The following is a 20,623-nucleotide window of genomic DNA, read 5'->3' on the forward strand; positions in this document are numbered from 1 at the left end:
TCTTCTTTGACATCAACATAAAGTTTGTATCAGCAATTTGCATTTTAATAGCTATCTCAAATCAGAAACAATCAGATGAATTCCAAATTCATCCTATAAATCAAAGATCAACCAGGGTTCCATGAACTTGTTTGGCTAGAAAATGTTTTTGTAACTGTATGTCAACATAATTGGTTTCTTCTGTGAACCTTTGTATTTTATTTCATACATTTAGAAACATTATTCTGAGAAGGAGCCAATAGGCTTCACCAGACTACCAAAGGAGTCCATTACACATAAAAAAGAAAGGGGGTAGGGAGTAGGGGGTGGAGAATTATTAAGAATTCCTGCAATAAAACATTAATAGATTTTAAAGATAAATAGATGTTAATAGTTCAGTTCACTTTCAAGTGGAACTTATATCTGATAAGGCAAGAGAGTTAAAAATAAAATGTCATGTCATTATGGTTTTTAATCTCTGTATTAAATTGAATCCTTAGTCCTAATTTAAAGTGAAGTTTGAGAGAAAATACTGACTGAAAACAGTGATAGATTTTTGCATAGACACAATCTCAAGTTGATGATGTAAAGAAAATAAGAGTAAATCATTTACCATCCAAATTCTTTAACAATTATGGAGGGGAAACACATGAAAGCAAATTAATGCTTAGTAATGGTTTTTGCTTCATTAATAGCCTAAGGTCCAAGCATGGCTAGAGATAGTTTCCTAATTTCAATTCAAAAATAATAATAGCTACCAGAAAAGAATGTCGTTCAAACAATTAATTTTTAATACTTCTAATTTTTTGATGATTCATTAGAAAAATTAAGCCATCATGAATCCAAGTCCAAAAGACTAGGCCTATAAGTCATTTAGAACTTGTAATTTCCATATTTTAATTGGGCAGTATAACAGAGTGCATAGAGTTGGTCTAGCTGTGTGATTCTGGATAAATCATTTAAGTTCTCAGTATTCTAGGCAATTAAAACTTTAAGTTGTAGGCAAAATGCCAAAGTACATGGGTAGTTCCCTCAACTTCCAAATTCCCTATACTAATGAAATAACAGATCTAACCCCTATCCAGTCCAGCTCTATCACTAATAGCAAGATAAAATGCCAGAGAGTATTACTACAATATACCTGTTAGGGAGATGGGTAGTCCTGGGAAAGGACAGTAAAGCTGAGGGACTCTCAAATTTTTTACTGCATTGCATCTCTTAAATGCTTAGACATATACAAATCTTTCCCAAATAAAAGGTAAGTTCCTTGAGAATAGGGATTTCATTTTTGTTTTTAAATCACTAGCACAATGCTAGGCACATAGCAGGTACTTAATAAACACTTGCTGATGGTCTGGCTGCCCAGGAATGCATCTCCCTTTTATTTCATGAAATGGCCCTTGTCTTATTTCACCAGTCTTCTTTATGGGCAAATCTAAGTCAAATTTCAGTTCTTAAAAGTTCTACTAAGAATCTTTGTGGTTAAATAACATTTAATAAAAAAAAAAAAGTGAATGAAGATTATCAGATTATCTTTTAATCTATTCCCCCTCATTTTTATAAGACTCAACATGAAGAATTTAGCACTTATAATAACCAAGAAAATTAAATGCTAGATAAAAAAGTGAGCTATTATAATTCTACTATTGTTATAATAAAGTAGAGAATTTGAAAAACATTTTTTTCCTGTTTGAAAGGAACTTAAGGGAATTTTTAGTTACAGTCTATAAAGATGAACTATTTCCTGAAACATGATATTACTGATTAGCACTATTAACACATTATAAAAATCAGCCCAAAAAGGATGAGGAGAAATGATCTAAGATTATGCTATGGATCTAGTTATCATCTTTACCCCTTCCTTGCCAAAAAATTTTAAGTTTCCTAAAAAGAAATGTGTTATAATAGGAATGGGGTAAAGGCATGGAGAAATAGAATCCTTAAAAAAATTCATTTTATGGTCAAAAGAGCTAGAATATTATCAATGTTGAAAAATTCTTGAATTATTACAATGAAAAAAAATTTAAACAAAAGTATGCAGAGAATGGAGAACAAAATTAACTGTCAAATTCGACATTTTAATATTTTTCTTCCCAGAGACAACTAAACCTTTTATACAAAAACAGCAGAGAGAGGAATAAACTCTCTAATTTTAAAATATGGTCAAATTTATGCTGGCAAGGTATGTTCCAAGATTTGACCCATACTTTTTCTATATAAATCATCACTAATTCTTTCAACCCACATAGTCCAATAATTTTTCATTTTATACTTACATAATTTTTGCTGCATGAAATTTTTTTCTCTTCAGATTTTACATTATTTCTATAAATATTGAAAAATAGAAAAAAACCGAATCCTCTATCTTAAAACAGGTATTAAAACTTATGTCAACTCTGAGGTTAGTCTGTAACTTTTAAAATTTCTCAAATTGTAAAAAAACTAAAATTACTATGGACAAAAAAATTTACATTTTAACATTACATTTCAATTTTATTGTTTTAAAGTCCTGAAGTGCTTTTACATAAGGAACTAAAAATATTTAACTTTTCAAATGAATCTCCTGTTCTTCTGATGAGGCCTTATAATTCTGCCCCATCAATGTGTGTGGATGTTTTCATGCCGGAACTTCTACTATTTCATAGTAGTCATTGGGCAGAATTACATAGCCCCTTCCAGATAATGCATCCTTTTCTTTCTGAAACTGAACAACCTCCTTAAGCTTTTCAAGCTGCCGCTCTTGTCTTCTGCATCGCTGCTGTGCAGTCTTGAGCTTCTTTCTAAGTTTTTCCACTTGTTCTTCAAGCTGCTGAATCCTTTTCCTTTGATGCACTGTATCTTCTACAGTATAATTGTGGTCACAGAAAACTGCAAGGTTATTAGGGGTGTGAAGAGGTGGCATCAATAATCCAAGAGCAGCATCAACTTGGGAAACTGGAGGCGTTAGAGGAGGGGGCGGGAGCTGTTCTTGTTGCTCCAGAAGGTCCTCATTCTAAAACAATAAGGCAAAATAATTTGGTCATTCAAAATAAAAGTGACTGCAATAACCAGTATGAATTGCCTAAATGCTATTATCTGAAGCACACCTAAGACTTTTCTCTTAAAGGAATTGAAATTTTTAAAATTTAAACTTGTTTTTATTATGTAAAGTGGAGTATAAAATTAAAGAATCTTGGACAATCATTTAAGAAGGAAAAAATATTGAAATATAGCATCACATTTGTTTAGGTATATAATCTCTGGAGTAAGAAAAAAATAGAATAAGGAACTAAGCATAAAACCATTTAAAATTAATAAACACATTTTTTTTAACTTTAAAAGTCATTATTACCTTGTCATGTGGTTCCGTAAAACAAAATATTGTGGGTACAGCATTCTCCTTCAGTAGCTTATTGTTGCACTCTCTCTTAAAGCAGTCTGGAGTAAAGTGTTCTGAACAAATACTGCTGTATTTGCTGGGTTTAAAGTTTTTTCTTCTGACTGCAGCTTCCCATTTTTTACAAAGATCAGGTCGTGTAAGAGGAAACCTACAAAAGAATAATTCAGTTCTGTAATCTTATTCTTCCTGTTTTTTTTTTTAAGGAATTATGAAAATTATCTTTTAAATTTTAAAAGCTCCAAGATTTCATCATTGATACTTCCTATCCAACATTTCATGCAGTTGAAAATGAGGTAATCTAATATGCATTTAGCTAGGCCAGCCCTTGGACACATATAAAGTTTATTTTTAAATGCCATAACTAGTTTAGCTTCTGTTCCACTGGGAAAGTCTTCAAGAACCAGGAATCGGTCACCTCCACGCCAAGAGAAAGCCAATAGGAATAGGGCTTCAGAGAGGAAAAAAATAACAAAGCCAAGGTAGATAGCCTAAATGCATTTCTCTACATTCATTGCCTTTTAAAAGTTTGGTTTTATTTTTTAAAAGGTTCACAAAAAAAAGACTCCCCGCCCCCCCAAACACAACTTACATGAGAACTAAAATGCATTTGAATAAGTAATAATTAAATTTCATTCCAGAAGAATGTAATTATCTTCCAGAAGACATAAAGAGAGGAGAATTTGAAGTACTTTCAGAGAAAAAGAATTATTATTCAACAATCTCCTTTTCCCAAAGATTAAAAAAGTCCCAACTCAGAAGCTAAACATTCTCCAAAGAACTAAACATGTGGAATTATTAGTGATAGTAAAAGAATAGAAAAGATAACCGAAGCAGCAAGAAATCATTAGCAGTTTCATTTATCAAAATTAGTTTTTATGCAATAACATAATGTAAAACATTCAGTTTGATAAAAACTATAAACTCAGAAAAAGCACTGAAAACTTAAAAAAAATTAAAAAGCATGTGTTTTGGGGGTATCATTGAATGTACTTAACTTGGTAATTAGATGCACAACAGCCAGCTATTATTGGCAATGTAGCAAACAAATTTTCTAGCTCAGTTATATTGCACCCAGGACAATGAACGATAGGAGCCAAGAAAAAAAAAGTTATATTATTCTCAAATTTGCTCAAGATCACATAGTAAGGCATGACTAGAACCAATCTAAAGCTCTTTCTATGATCATATAAATTTCTACAAACTGGAAAAGAACATCACTTGTGTTTTGCCACCTAATTCATTCCTAATCCACAAGAAGAGAATGAAGGCCTTTCAGAATCATTCTGACCACTACTGTTCCTACAACAGGAAGAGTAGGAGAACCAGAAAAACATAACTCTTTTGGCTGATAAACTCTATTCTCCTGAGCTCCTTTCCTTCCATGTTTTGGCCAACCTGCCTGCAGGACTCCTAGGAAAGTCGATTTAAGTTTTCCTATTTTTCTAAGGCCCATCCAAATTTGGTTTCTATTTCCCCAAACTGAAAATCATTCTTGAAAAGTAGGAAGTTTAAAAAGCTCCTTTGAAAACTTATATGAAATGGTTGAGGGTTTCTTTACTCTTGGGTTAATTGATCTGACTTTCAAATTTAAAATTCTGGGTGACTTTTTTCTCCACAAATACCTAAAAAAATCTGTGTTTATGTAAAGGAAGAATCTGCTTTAGAAATGTGTGCTGGAAAAAAAAAGAAAAAAAACGAAATTTGTGCTGGTATTAAAGGGCATGAAACATTTTGGACACTGATGTCAAAATGTTATCCCTAAAGCCTGAGATTAGACTTTATTCAACTGGTAATTTGTTGACAATTTACTATGTCTAGATTAAAAATAAAACATCTAGTAACAAATCAATTTACTCATCTGTAAAAAGAAGGGGACTAGATTTGAAAGGCATTTTGACATAGTGGATAAACAGCTAGACCTAGTGTTTAAAAAAAAACAAAACACCAAAACCTTGGGTTTATAATAGTGTCTCTGACACTAACTATATCATCATGGATAAGTTACTATGAATCTCAATTTCCAACTGTATATAATACCTGGAGCATTTCCTTTATACGATTGTGATAAAGCTTAAATGAGATAATGCTCATGAACATTTAAAAATGTTTTATTTGCTATGTAAATATATGCTTTAGACAAGATCTTAGATTACAAACTGAATATATCTTAGAGTTCATCTAGTCCAATCCTTTCATCTTAAGGGAAAGATTGAAGGTCAGAGATTTAAATGATACAAGTACAGCTGAGCCAAAATTTGAATTCAGGACCTCTGCCAAATCCAACATTATTATTATTTTTAATTTTTAAAGCTTTTTATTTTCAAAACATATGCACGGATAATTTGACAACATTGACCCTTGCATAGTCTTGTGCAGAAACAGCCCTGAATATGGAGTCAGAAGAAGCTTATCCATTCTATCTGCCCCCTATAGGATTCTGGACAAATTCCTTCCCCTTGCTGAGCCTCAGTTGTCTTATGTGCAATACAAATGAGAAAGCTGAACAGATCAAAAGCTCTGAGTTAGCAAGCTAACAGCTGATCTCTGTCTGATGCTTTAAAATCTCCTCAATCCTGTTAGTTATCTGAATCTCTCATGTGGAATACACAATACAAGTAATAAACAGCAAATCTATTTTACAGAAAACAAACATAAAGTATTTGCTCACACTCCTACAGCCAGCAAGTATCAGTCTTTCTGCCTCCATTACTGACATCACTGACAACATATCATCCAATAGGATGCTGAAGTCAGTTGGGATCTGATTCAAATCCCAATTGGGATGCCACTACAGTGAACCTAAATTTTATTTATTTTTTTCTTGAACCTTTCTTTAAAAAAAAATTATTTTAATAGCTTTTCATTTTTCAAAATACATGTAAAGATAGTTTTCAACATTCACTTTTGCAAAATCTTGTGTTCCAAATTTTTCTCCCTCCCTCCCTCCTCTCCCACAGACAGCAAGCAATTCAATATAGGTTAAACATGTGCAATTCTTCTAAACATATTTCCATATTTGTTATGCTGCACAAAAAAAAAAAATCAGATCAAAAGATCTGAATCTTTTCTGAATCTGAAAAAGAAAAAAAAAAAAACCATAAACAAGCCTCAAAAACAACAACAAAAAGTATAAATACAATGTTTTGATCCACAGTCTCTATAGTTCTCTTTCTGGATGTGGATGGCTCTTTCTATCACAAGTCTAATGGAATGGCCTTGAATCACCCCATTGTTGAAAAGAGTCAAAGTCCATCACAGTGGATCATCACACAATCTTATTGTTGCTGTGAACAATGTACTCTTGGTTCTACTCAATTCATTCAGCATCAGTTCATGCAAGTTTTTCCATAAGCCTAAATTTTATTACAGTGGACTGTTGGGGCTAAGTGGGATCATGAAAAGTGCTTTGTAAAATTTAAATTACTATTTTATATAAGGATTAGCTAGTTTGTCCAATTAGTGCTAGAATTAAGAGTCAAGAAGACCTTGAGTACAAATCCTATCTCAGAGACTTATAGAAGTATGATTCTGGGCAAGTCCCTTGTTTCTTGCCTCAGTTTCCTCATCTTTAAAATGGATAATATGCCCCACATACCTGTAATCCCAGGTGGTTGGTTCAGGATTTGCTGGGGAAGAGAGGGTGTCTCGAGCTGGGGAGTTCAAGCTATTCCAGGCTAAAATAGTGTGATGTGGAGAAGGGAAAAGGAAGAGAGAGGGATGGAAGGTACATATTGCCCTAAGAAGAGCAAACCATTCAGTTGGAAATAGAACAGATCAAAACTTCTGTGCTGATCAGTGTGGGACTTGCATTTCCAGCTTGGATAATATGGAAAGATTCAGATCCAGTCTTTAAAAATAAATGGATGAATAAAATTGGGATAATAGCACTTACTTCCCAGGATTGTGACAAAGATCAAATGTGAAATATAGATAAAGGGCTTTGGGGGCAGCTAGGTGGCACAGTGGATAGAGCACTAGCTCTGAAGTCAGGAGGACCCGAGTTCAAATGTGGTCCCAGACACTTAACACTTCCTATTGGTGTGACCCTGGGCAAGTCACTTAACCCCAATTGCCTTAGGGGGGAAAAAAAGAAAGAAGAAAAAGATAAAGGGCTTTGCTGACCTTGAGATGTATAAATATCATTTGCATCTTCATACCAAACTAGCTATGTGATTCACTACAAAATGTTTTGATTTCTGTCTTAATAACTTTTATAATAACTTAATAACTTACTTTTAGATATCACATAACCAAAAGAAAAAGAGTAATATGCTGTACTCATATCATAAAAGAAAAACTGTTAAAACATAAAATTTGTCAAAGTCCCTGAAATTCTGGTAATGCTTGTTTTTCTCTCTTCATGGGGGTAACTATTAGTAAAGCTTTAGCAAATTATGTTCTATTTTATTATCTATTTCAAATTTCCTTCATTCTTGATGGTCAAGGAAAATTATGTTCTTTTCCCTACATGAAGTCTCTAAAAAGAAGTTCCAATACCTTTAACTAACCCTTGCCTTTAAACTTCTACAGAAGTGTAGATATTATACAATGACTTAATGTTTTACAGTGTTCTACTATTGTTTCACAAGTACCAATTCTTTCTAAATAGATCTGAAAACCTCTGAAAGCCTACACTTCTGTATTTTTCATAGTGCTGAACATTTACAATACATAGTATTGTATACACACATATATAGAACATATATAGATATAGATAGGAGCTCCACCAGTGCATATTGGTTGGTTGATTTCATCACTTGAACCTTCTTACTAATTAGAGTGTACATGTATTTGTACCCAGTCTGTGTCTATCAGCAATTCTGCAAATTAGTGAATCTAGACAGTTAAAAGTTTACTTAGGCTGCCTTCATGTGACAACGAAAACACTGATTTCTGGACACTAGCCAAAACACATACTTGAAGGAGAAAATATAGAGGGTAGGACCCCTTTTTGAAATTTTTGTATATATATACTGTTTTTTAAAAGTTGATTATAAAACAAGGGATTTGGACTGGATGATTTCTCAGGTTTCTTCCAATTTAAATCTTATAATTCTTCTAGAATTCTCAGTTTATTTTTTAACAACAAAATGAAATCACTAATTTTTTAAATTTTTCCTCCAATTCTTTGTTTGTTTGTTTGTTTTGGTTTTTGTTTTGTTTTTAGTGAGACAACTGGGATTAAAGGTCACACAGCTTGCCTAGGGTCACACAGCTAGGAAGTGTTAACAGTCTGGGGCTGGACTTGGGTCCTCCTGACTCCAGGCCCCATGCTCTATCTACTGAACCATCTAGCTGCCCCCTCCCATTTCCCAATTTTAAAATATCTTTATTTAAAGTTTTAAGCTCCAAATTCTATCTTCCCTTCCTTCCCACTACCCTCCCTGAGAGGATAAACAATCAGGTATAGGTTATACATGCACAATTATGTAAAATATTTCCATTTTGTACAAGACAACTCGAATAAAATAAAAAAATGAAAGTGAAAAATAGCACACTTCAATCTATATTCAGACAACATCAGTTCTTTCTCTACAGGCAGATAGTATGCTTTATCATTAGTCTTCTAGGATTGTCTTGAATCATTGTATTGCTGAGAATAGCTAAGTCACTCAGGACAATAATGACAAATGTTGGGACACTAACACATTGTTGGTGGAATTGTGAACTGATCCAACCATTCTGAAGAGCAATTTGGAACTATGCTCAAAAGGTTATCAAACTGTACCCTTTGATCCAGTAGTGTTACTACTGGACTTGTATCCCAAAAAGACTTTAAAGGAGGGAAAGGGACCTGTATGTGCAAAAAATGTTTGTGGCAACCCAAAGATCCCAGCTTTTGGGATAAGAACTTACTGTTTGATAAAAATTGCTGGGAAAATTGGAAACTAATATGGCAGAAACTAGGCATTGATCCATACTTAACGCCGTACACCAAGATAAGGTCAAAATGGGTTCATGACCTAGGCATAAAGAATGAAATCATTAATAAATTAGAGGAACATAGGATAGTTTACATCTCAGACCTGTGGAAGGGGAAGGTCTTTATGACCAAAGCAGAACTAGAGATCATTACTGATCACAAAATAGAAAATTTTGATTATACCAAACTGAAAAGTTTTTGTACAAACAAAACTAATGCAGACAAGATTAGAAGGGAAGCAATAAACTGGGAAAATATTTTTACAGTCAAAGGTTCTGATAAAGGCCTCATTTCCAAAATATATAGAGAATTAACTCTAATTTATAAAAAATCAAGCCATTCTCCAATTGAAAAATGGTCAAAGGATATGAACAGACAATTCTCAGATGAAGAAATTGAAACTATTTCTAGTCATATGAAAAGATGCTCCAAGTCATTATTAATCAGAGAAATGCAAATTAAGACAACTCTAAGATACCACTACACACCTGTCAGATTGGCTAAGATGACAGGAAAAATAATGATGATTGTTGGAGGGATGTGGGAAAACTGGGACATTGATTCATTGTTGGTGGAGTTGTGAACGAATCCAACCATTTTGGAGAGTAGTTTGGAACTATGCTCAAAAGTTATCAAACTGTGCATACCCTTTGATCCAGCAGTGTTACTACTGGGATTATATCCCAAAGAGATTATAAAGAAGGGAAAGGGACCTGTATGTGCACTGAATGTTTGTGGCAGCCCTTTTGTAGTGGCTAGAAACTGGAAACTGAATGGATGCCCATCAGTTGGAGAATGGCTGAATAAATTGTGGTATATGAAAATTATGGAATATTACTGTTCTGTAAGAAATGACCAACAGGATGATTTCAGAAAGGCCTGAGAGACTTACACGAACTGATGCTGAGTGAAATGAGCAGGACCAGGAGATCATTATATACTTCAACAACAATACTAGATGATGACCAGTTCTGATGGATCAGGCCATCCTCAGCAACAAGATCAACCAAATCATTTCTAATGGAGCAGTAATGAACTGAACCAGCTATACCCAGAAAAAGAACTCTGGAGATGACTAAAACCATTACATTGAATTCCTAATCCCTATATTTATGCACACCTGCATTTTTGATTTCCTTCACAAGCTAATTGTACAATAATTCAGAGTCTGATTCTTTTTGTACAGCAAAATAATGTTTTGGTCATGTATACTTATTATGTATCTAAGTTATATTTTAATATATTTAACATCTACTGGTCATCCTGCCATCTAGGGGAGGGGGTGGGGGGGGTAAGAGGTGAAAAATTGGAACAAGAGGTTTGGCAATTGTTAATGCTGTAAAGTTACCCATGTATATATCCTGTAAATAAAAGGCTATTAAATTTAAAAAAATAAAAAAATAAAAAATAAAATAAAAATAAACTGTCACAGAAAAAAAAAAAATGTTTGTGGCAGTCCTTTTCATAGTAGCAAGAAACTGGAAATTGAGTGGATGCCCATCAGGTGGAGAATGGCTGAATAAGTTGTGGTATATGAATGTTTATGGAATATTATTGTTCTACATGAAATAATCAGCAGGATAATTTCAGAGAGGCCTGGAGAGACTTATATGAACTGCTGCTAAGGAAATGAGCAGAACCAAGAGATCATTGTACATGGCAAGAGCAAGATTATAGGATGATCAATTCTGATGAACCTGACTCTTTGCAACAATGAGCTGATTGATGCCAGTTTCAATGATCTTGTGATGGAGCGCCATCTACACCCCCCCACAGAAAGAGGACTATAGGAACTGAATGTGGATCACAACATAACGTTCTCTCTCTTTTTGTTGCTGTTCACTTGCATTTTGTTTTCTTACTTTTTTTGTTTATTCATTTTCTTTCCTTTTTGATCTGATTTTTCTTGTGCAGCAAGAGAACTGTATAAATAGGTTTACACATAATATATTTAACATATATTTTAACATGTATAACATATTGTATTACTTGCTATCTAGAAGAGGGGGTGGGGGGAAATTTGGACACGAGGTTTTGCAAGGATCAACAGTAAAAAATTATCCTTGCATATGTTTTGAAAATAAAAAGCTTCAATTAAAAAAAATAAAATTAAAAAATAATTTCTTGAACAAATCAAATTCAGTTTGTTGATACAGTAAATATAAAATCTAAAAAATGATTTTAACCATTAGTGAAAATGCCTTTCAAAGAAGCAAACTTTCTCAGATAGAAAGAACTTTTTAATCTGGTTTGTGAACTTAAAATTACTTTGATAATGGTATTTCACTCTCATTGATTTCCTTTATAATCTTATATATTTAAAAATATATATATATATTTTTAAAATTAAATATATATTTAAAATTATATTTAATATCATCTTATATATTTAAAAATAGTTATTATATATTTTAAAAATCATATATATATATATATATATATGTATTATTCCAAAAAGAGGAATTTTGGTTTTTACCAGATGGTCATCACACACACACACAGAGTTCTAGACTCATAGGCAAAACACTGTCAGCCAATGTGCCTCTGGCTTGCTGAGTGATATTTAGGAATCCCTGGCAGACTGCTTACATTCCCTTCACCCTTGGTGCTATTCCCTTAATAACAACAGTTGAATTTTATGTAGTACTTAAGGTTTGTAAAGAAAAGACATGACCTCATTTGAACCTCTCACATCAGATCTTTCCTATTTTGTGGAGGGCACCACCATCCTTCCACTCATCCTCTACTCAAATCAGTTGCCAAATCTTGTCCTATATACCTCCACATCTCTCATGTCAGTCTGTCTATTTATAGTATCTAGTGTAGGGACATATTATCTATAAGTTAGTCTCCCAACCTCAAATCTCTTAACCATTCTAGCCCCTGAGTTCTTGTCAACTCATGGTTCTGCCAGGATCAAATATAAACTCCTCTAACTTTTAAAACCTTTTACAACCCCACCCCAACCTACCTACCTACCTACCTTTCTAGCCTTACAAAACATCACTTCCGTTCCCACACTCTGAATCACCTAACTGGCTGTTACTCACTGTTCCTTACATATGACAATCTGCTTTCTCCTAGAACTTGTGCGCTGGCAAATTCCTGGAATGCCCTTCTTCATCTTCACTCCTTGGGCTTCCTTGTTTCCTTTAAAACACAGCTCAATCAGGCCACATGAAGCCTTTCTAGACCCTGTTCCACTTCCAGATCATTTCGTATGTATTCACAGGTGCACACGTTGACTCCCGGTAGAATGGAACCTCTTTGAGCGGGAAGGTATTTTATCTTTGTGTATCTCCGCAGCCTCAGGACAGAGACTTTTTAATATACATTTGTTGATGGGGGGTGGATGAGAAATTAACAGCTAAACAAGGCCATGTTTATATCCCTGTTTTACAGATAAGAACGCCATGATTCCCAGAAAGTAAGTGACTTATCTATAGCTTTAGAGCCAAGGAGGAGACGCTCAGCCAAAATCATTGCCTGCCCACCAATCATAATCAGAGAGGTGACTGCATACTGGTCTTTCCAAAGAAATCCGGGGGCTCGCGCCCTAGGCTGCATCACCGACAGCATATAAAGCAGATGACAAACGTTCAGTACTGTACGGCCCGTGTGCCTAGCGCCTGGTGAGCGCCTGATAAATGCCTGCCTGCCTGCCTGCCTGCTACTGAGCCTGCTAATAACAGTAACAGCTGGGATTGTAAAGTTTGCAAATCGCTTGTTTGTCACACGTGACTGACCTCGTCCTGTAGCAATCCCTGAAGGCGAGTGCTATCGCTACCCTCATTTTACAAAGAAGCCACGGCAGACAGAGGCTGTAAGTGACTTCCCCAAGATCACAAAGCTAAGGAAGGCTCTGAGGCTGCGTTGGAACTCGGGTTTTCTGGACTACACCGGGCCACCCGTTTCTGGAGCCTCCAGGCCCCCGCCTCGTCTCTGCAGGCCACTTCCGGTCACGGTCCACCTTTAGACGGGGAGCACGTGCTATGGCAGCAGGGACGGGCTCCCAGGCCTCAGGAAGCCGAACTCCGAGGGACGAGGCCCAACTTCTCCGTCCCACTCGGGCTGACTTCAGCCTCCGGACTTGGGGGCCATGCCCTACTACATGCTCTTTGGGGGTGTGGCCTCGAACACCTGGAGCTGAGACGGCACCGACCCTTCAGGTTACACAGGGGCTGCCTAGGGCCAGAGTCTAGAGAAAGCACCTTCGAGGACCTAGATCTCGCATCGCGCCTCCTGAAGCCACGCTGGCCCCGCCCGCCCCGCCCGCCCCTTCGGTGGCCCCGCCCCCTCATTAACGCACGCGCTTGCCCGGCAGCCGCCGCCGCCGCCGCGCGTCCGCCCGGACACGCGCCCGGCTCCGCCCCCCTGCCTGACCCTCCGCGCACCCCCTATCCCCCGGTGGGGCTAACACTGATCCCGTTCCCGTGCCGCGCTCCGGAAACTCACTTGTGAAAGGAAACGGGTTTATCCTTGTCGTAGCGGTTCCTGCAGCCATAGGCGGAGCAGGACTGCACCATCCTTCCGGCTTGGGGCCGTAGGGGCGGGCAGGAGCAGCTGCCGCCGCCGCCACCGCACACCTGACTTAGACACTTCGTTCCCCTCTTTGGCGCTGACAGAGCGGAGCGGAGAAGGTCCGGCTCACTCCAGGGCGCTTTTAGTGCGCCTGTATTGTTTGCATTAGCAGGACCACAGCCATCGCCCGTCTGCTCCCATCTCCAAGATGGCGGAGGCAGCTTCAGCCTCACCTCTCGCGAGGAGCGGAGGGAGGCGGCTCTGATTGGCTTGTCGCCCAGAGGTAACGTTCACTCGAATGCGGGCAGCAGGCGGAGTCCCGACACCTTCGCGCAGAGCTGATTCGATACGCGCTATCCCTCCCCCCCCCACCTCTTAGGAGGCCGAGGAGAAATGGGGCGGAGCCTTTGGAGTTGGCGGGATGGGGCGGAGTCTGCGAAGTTCGCGGCAGCGAAGCCCGAGTTTATTGCGAGAAGGCCGGGCTGTAGATTGGCTTGAGGAGAGGGGCCGTCGTGGGAAGGGGTTAGAAAAATCACGAGGAGAGGGCGTGGCTGACGCGCGCAGGGGGCGGGGCAAATATAAGGCCCCGCCCACTCCCCCTGCTCCCTCTGGGAAAGTATCACTGAGACTGATCGTTGTTATTGTCCCTCGGAGAGCACCCTAATATCAAGGAGATAGTGCCATTATGTGCAAGTGAATTATATTTAAGTGAGGGAGGGCTTATTAAGCGTAACTAAAAACAGAAACCGAGGGAAACATTTAAACATGAAAAATGTGTGTGTTGGAAGTAGGAACAAACATGTATCGCCCCCACACACAACTCCAGTGGCTGTTCTCCATCATCTCCAAGATCAAATATAAAATCCTCAGTTTGGAGTTGAAAGCTCCTTATGATAGCTTACCTCCTCAACCCTGCCCGTTTCTCCAATCTTCTTACTTGACATCCTCCTTGCTGCTCTTCTTTTTTAGGAATATTTTTGTTGTTTTTTTTCTTTATTACTGGTAAATCATTATTTATTATTATTAAATTACAAATTTAACATTCGTTTAATATGATTTTTGAGTTCCAAATTCCCAACTTCCCTTCCTCCTGCCTCAGAAGACAAGCACTAGCACCCTTATATATAGATAGAGATTATACACGTGCCATCTTGCAAAACATTTCCAAATTGCTGCTCTTTGTTGAAAATAATCTTCTAACTGGCCGTTTTCACTGATTGTCCTCTATGCTTGGGATGCTCTGTCTTCCCATCTGCTCCTCCTGGCTTCCTCTTAAGTTCCCCGTAAAATCCTGTAGGAAGCTTTTTCCCCATTCTTTTTAATTCCAGTGCCCTCACTCTATTTATTATTTACATTTTATTTTGTATATAACTTGTTTGTACATAGTGGTAGCCTTTTGACTTTGTGTGAGGCAGTGGGGTTAAGTGACTTGCCCAGTCACAGCTCCCTTCAAGTGTCAGAAGTTACATCTGAACATGGGTCCTCCTGACTCCAGAGAGGAGGCTCTGTCCACTGAGTCACTTAATTACCCTTGCACAAAAGTTGTTTTAGTATTTCCCTAATTAGACTCAGAACTCCTTTAGAGCTTTTTACCTTTCTTTGTATCCTTTGAGTACCCTGTCTTACTTTTCTTTGTATCTTCAGTAAGTAGCACTTTTTTGGCACAAAATAGGTTTTTAATAAATTTTTATTGACTGATTATATTCCCATTTTGCAGATAAGGGGAACTGAGACAGACAGAAGCTAAGTGACTTATTCATGGTCACACAGCTGGTCTCTGAGATCTGAATTGAACTAAAATCTTCCTGGCTCTACATCCAGTTTTCTTTTCACTGTGCCATTTAGTTGCTTACCTGGAGTTCTCAAAAAAAATTTTTTTTAATAAAAAAATATAGGATTGGGGGCAGCTAGATGGTGCAGTGGGTAGAGCACCATCCCTGAAGTCAGGAGGACCTGAGTTCAAATTTGACCTCAGACACTTAACACTTCCTAGCTGTGTGACTCTGGGCAAGTCACTTAACCCTAATTGCCTCATTGCCTCAGCCAAAATATATATATATATATGATTATATTGAATTATTTATCAAAATACTTTTTAAAAAAGTTTATGTGCTATAAGTTAAAAACTCCTGTTTGGAATTGGGCTAATTCTCAGTCTTTTCAGAGGTGTGTAAAATTGCCCCACCTCATAATGATGAATGATGCTTTTCATATATGAAACACCTTTTGTTTTCAGGACTTTATTCCATTCTCTGGAGAATAAGATTAACATACACACAAAGGCCCATTGGAAAAAGCACAAATCCTAGTGTCAGGAATGGGCAAAGCATATAACCTGTTGCTTTCCTCCCACCCCAAAAGATAATGTTAACCTTAGAGATCATTTGCCTTGGGCAATATTAACATTTCTCTTGGAAATCTTACTCTAAAGCCTTATCATTATTTAGAAGTAAAAAACACCATACCAGTGGAGCACAATTTTTGGCAGAACCTGCTAAATTGAATAAAGCTCCAGGACCTATTATGCGATTGCAAGGGGAGGAACTATTGCAACCTATGATAATGCTGATTTGGTGGAGTCTGTTGCATGCATTGATAATTAGAGGTAGTCTGAAGGAAGATTTAATGGATCTTTTGAGGTATTGAAAAATTAACATAAGGGAAAGGAAATAATAAACCTTTTCTCTAGATAAATAGTAAATAGTCGGATCTTGTAAAAAGCATTCCAACCTTTATTCTAGTGAATTCAGCAAGTATTTATGAAGCTTCTATTCTACTGTGCTAGGCACTGGGTTAGTTTCTGGAGAGTCAAAAATTACTTTGTCTTAAGTATTATGTGATTTATATTTTAACATGTATAACATATGTTGGATTGCTTGCCACTTAGGGGAGGAGATGGAGGAGGAAATTTGAAACACAAGGTTATGCAAGGGTCGATGTTGAAAAATCATCTGTGCATATGTTTTGAAAATAAAAACTTAAAAAATGTTATGTGATTTATATGTTAAAATGATGGATGTATCTTGTACACAGGTAAGTCAGAAGTAATTTGAGAAGAGAGTTCATTAACAAATGGAAATTATGGAAGTACAAGGCTTTACTGACTGGGCACACTGAAAGAAGAAAAGAATTATCTGTAGATTTGAGGTGGAAATGAATGCTCAGACTGGAGTAAAGATACCAGGAATTGTAGCCCTGTTTAATATGAATATAGAGTTCAGGAAGGGAATAAGAAGATGAGGCTGAAGAATTTGTGTTTTATCTTAGAGGCAGGAGGGATTCTGGCACTTGTGTCAATAGTCAGTAAATATTTATTAAATGTCTACTGTGTACATGACACCATGCTAAGCTGACACTGCTAAGCAGTGGGAACTTAAAGAAAAGCATGTGACAGGGTTGCCCTCAAGAAACTCACAATCTAGTAGGGATAGTGCCATAGCTGGGATGGAAACTAATCTAAAGAGGAATGAGTTACACAGTTTTATTCATTTTGTAGAATTATGAGTTTCTAAAAGCTACGAAATAATAGTGACTGGAAAATGATGAAGTGAACTCCTTGGAATGGTAAAGGATCTGAGAGGAGCTCTCCAATGTCTCTCCTCAGAGCTCCAGAGAGTACTGGTAAGGGCTACAAGGTTAAAGGGAAGTGTCAGTTTCAGAATTGATTTCATCTTGCAAAATATTGGGTTTCTGGAGATCTCGTAGGAGAGCAACCAAGTGGGAAATGAAGGAGAGATTGAAGAAAGGAATGACTAGAAACAAAGAGTTCATTTTTGGTGCCTATAACAATAATACAGGCAAGAAATTATAAAGGGCTGAAGTCTGATAGTGACGAGTAGAAAGAGGGGGATGGATTTTATGGAAGGTGAATTGAGAAGACTTGGCAAATCAATGAATATCAGTGTCAAAATGTAAAAGTATAACATAGTTATCATCCACCTAGACTATTATAATACATAACAGGAATTCTTAGCCTGGGATCTATAAATTTGGTTTTGTATTTTTTTTGGAGGGGTCTTTTTTAATAGTTTTTTATTTTTCCAAATACATGTAAAGATAATTTTCAACATTCACCTTTGCAAAACCCTATGTTCCAGATTTTTCTCCCTCTCGTCTCTCTTCCCCTCCCCAAGACAGGAAGGCATCTATTATAGGTTAAATATGTGCAATTCTTATGAATTTATTTTTTAAAAATATTTTGTTAACTATTTTAATGTCACTAGTTTCCTTTGTAATCTTATGTGGTTTATATATTTAAAAACATTATTCTGCTAAGGGATTGCTTCACCAGATTGCCAAAAAAGATGACAAAAAAAAAGACTAAAAACTCTGATCTCTGCTCTAGTGGCTTCTCATTTCAAACACAATGATTTATACGTACTCCTGAGCATTCTATACTGGAAGAAGGTGATTTGAGAGGCAACCTGATGTAGTGATTTGGTTACTAGACTTCAAGTTGAAAGACCTGGATTTTAAGTTCTAACACTTCCATGAACTATTCAGGTGATCTTGAAAAAGTTACACTCCTTACATCTTGATTGTACCTTTGGTAAAAAAAAAGAGATGGGGCTAGTAACAGACTACATGATTATTGTAAAGAAAGTGCTTTGCTAACTAAAACACCATTAAAATGTGAGCTATAATTTTTACTCTGTTGTTGTTTGTTTGCATTTTGTTTTCTCAGGTTTTTTTTTTCTTTCTTGATCTGATTTTTCTTGTGTAGTGAGATACCTGTATAAATATGTATACATATATTGGATTTAACATATTTTAACACTAACATATATTGGACTACCTGCCATCTAGGAGAGAGCATGGGGGAAAGGAGGGGAAAAATTGGAACAGAACGTTTTGCAAGGGTCAATGTTGAAAAATTACCCATGCATATATTTTGTAAATAAAAAGCTTTAATAAAAAAATTTAAAAATGAAAAAATGAAAATAAAAACTGTGCTCAGCACTCAAAAAAAAAAAAAAAGTGAGCTATATTATCATCTTTGGCCTCCTGTTTAAAGCTTCCTGACTTGCTTGTTTCTGTGAAAGGCTTCCATTTGCTCAGTGTTTTATGCTAGAAACCATAGTATTATTTTTTACTTCATGCTTTCCTCTAACTTCCCACATCCAGTTAGACAACAAATTCTAACATTTGACTGTTGTAGTATTTCCCATATGGGCCTTTCTTTCCGATTTCTGCCATCACCTCTTTTTTTTTTTTTTTTTTTGCCATCACCTCTTGAAAGCCCTCATTAACTGTTAGCTGGACTATTGCATAGACACCTAAACTAGTCTTTTCATTTCTAAGGTTCTATTATCTGTACTTATTATTGAAGTGGTTGTGTGGATTAAATGAGATAAAACAGATAGTATTATAATTTTTTTTGCTGAGGCATTTGGAGTTAAATGATTTGCCCAGGGTCACACAGCTAGGAAGTATTAAGTGTTTGAGGTCAAATTTGAACTCAGGTCCTCCTGACTTCAAGGCTGGTGCATTAGCCATCCTAAAGCACAGCTTAGTTTATATTATCTCCCTCCTTAAAAACCTTCAGTGCTGTTTCATTAACTGATAGATAAAACCTGGATTCTTCAGCCTGATTTTAAAGGCCTTTCATGCTCTGATTCCCAGGATTCTCCCAGAATCAAAGAATTAAAAGGGATTTCAGAGACTATTTAAGCCAATCCATGCCTAAAAAGGAATTTTTCCAGATATCCCAGGAGGGAAAACTAACCCTAAAGCATATGTCTCCACTTGTTGACATTGTCAAGAAGTTTTTTCTCACCTCCACCTAAATATACTTTTTTGCAACTTCCACCTTTTTCTCTGGGACTAACCCATCTGAATTTAATGTACAACTTTTCCCCAGAAGTACCCTGAATTATTATTCTTTTGTCTCTGAACTTTCTCAAATCATTCTGAATGTGTTCCATCCATATAAAAACTCAATTCAAATAACACTTTGTGAAGTTTTAAGAAAACATTTCTCTGTGACCAACCTCAGGTGTTTATTTTTACTCCTTCAAATTTCCAAAACACTTTTTTTGTGTTTTTTTGTTGTTGATGTTTTATTTTTTTTTAATACTGTTTTAATTGTTTTCATTGACCTAAAATTTTTTCTCAACAGTATTTTTTTCCAAATACATGTAAAGATAGTTTTCAGTATTTATTCATTTATTTATTTTTATTAAAGCTTTTTATTTTTCAAAACATATGTATAGATAATTCTGCAACATTAGCCCTTGCAAAATCTTGTGTTCCAGTTTTCAGTATTTATTTTTGTAGGACTTTGTGTTTCAAATTTCTCTTCTCCCTTTCCTTAGCTTTTCCTTTCCCAAGACAGTGAGCAATGTGATTTAAATTAAATGTGTGCAGTCCTTTTGATGTAATGTGATGTTGGGGTCCCCTGACCTTGGGGTTCTATTCTAATGAGTCCTTGGTCTTCTGGCTTTGGAATCTGTCTCAGGAAACTGAGCATACCCAATCTATCTGAAGACCACACATCTGGAGATTACTTAGCCTTACCCTTGGATCATAGAATTAACATATCTATGATTGAAAACTGTCTAAGTGTTATCTCCTTGCTTCATTCTCTTTGCTGAATTCTTAGAATTCACGCTGGCTTCATATTGCTTTTAATAAACATTGCCCCTTGACTAGGAGATGGGTTCAAGCCTGCAAATTCTTTTGAGACCCCACATGGCACTGGTCTAGGACTTTTGAGGCCCCCCTTTTCAACCTCAACACTTATAGTTCCATATTTGTCATATTGTGCAAGAAAAATCAGACCAAAAGAGAAAAAGTCACAAGAAAGGAAAAAACAAACAAAC

The 20,623-nt window shown here is 36.5% G+C and overlaps 1 protein-coding gene across 2 annotated transcripts; it reads right to left on the reverse strand.

Moving 5' to 3' along the window:
- Positions 1–308: 308 nt before the first annotated feature.
- On the reverse strand, positions 309–14,296 carry THAP1 (THAP domain containing 1). Of its 2 annotated transcripts, none has more exons than XM_031950785.1 (3): positions 13,737–14,296; positions 3,311–3,506; positions 309–2,971 (listed from the first exon to the last, which is right to left on the reverse strand). In XM_031950785.1, exons 1-3 carry the CDS (start codon positions 13,805–13,807, stop codon positions 2,597–2,599), a joined length of 642 nt encoding a protein of 213 aa, XP_031806645.1. In that variant the 5' UTR covers positions 13,808–14,296; the 3' UTR covers positions 309–2,596. The 2 variants fall into 2 exon arrangements, with proteins under 2 accessions (XP_031806645.1, XP_031806646.1); XM_031950786.1 differs by lacking the exon at positions 13,737–14,296 and adding an exon at positions 13,028–13,535.
- Positions 14,297–20,623: the final 6,327 nt, after the last annotated feature.

Source organism: Sarcophilus harrisii, chromosome 2 (assembly GCF_902635505.1).
Source record: "Sarcophilus harrisii chromosome 2, mSarHar1.11, whole genome shotgun sequence".
Lineage (NCBI taxonomy): Eukaryota > Metazoa > Chordata > Mammalia > Dasyuromorphia > Dasyuridae > Sarcophilus > Sarcophilus harrisii.

Excerpts from the sequence above, each read along its gene's own strand:
- THAP1 (XM_031950785.1), bottom strand. The coding sequence starts at position 13,807 with ATGGTGCAGTCCTGCTCCGCCTATGGCTGCAGGAACCGCTACGACAAG. Across the intron at positions 3,507-13,736 it reads AAACCCGTTTCCTTTCACAA|GTTTCCTCTTACACGACCTG; the intron begins GTGAGTTTCCGG and ends ATTCTTTTGTAG. Across the intron at positions 2,972-3,310 it reads TTACGGAACCACATGACAAG|AATGAGGACCTTCTGGAGCA; the intron begins GTAATAATGACT and ends TTATTGTTTTAG.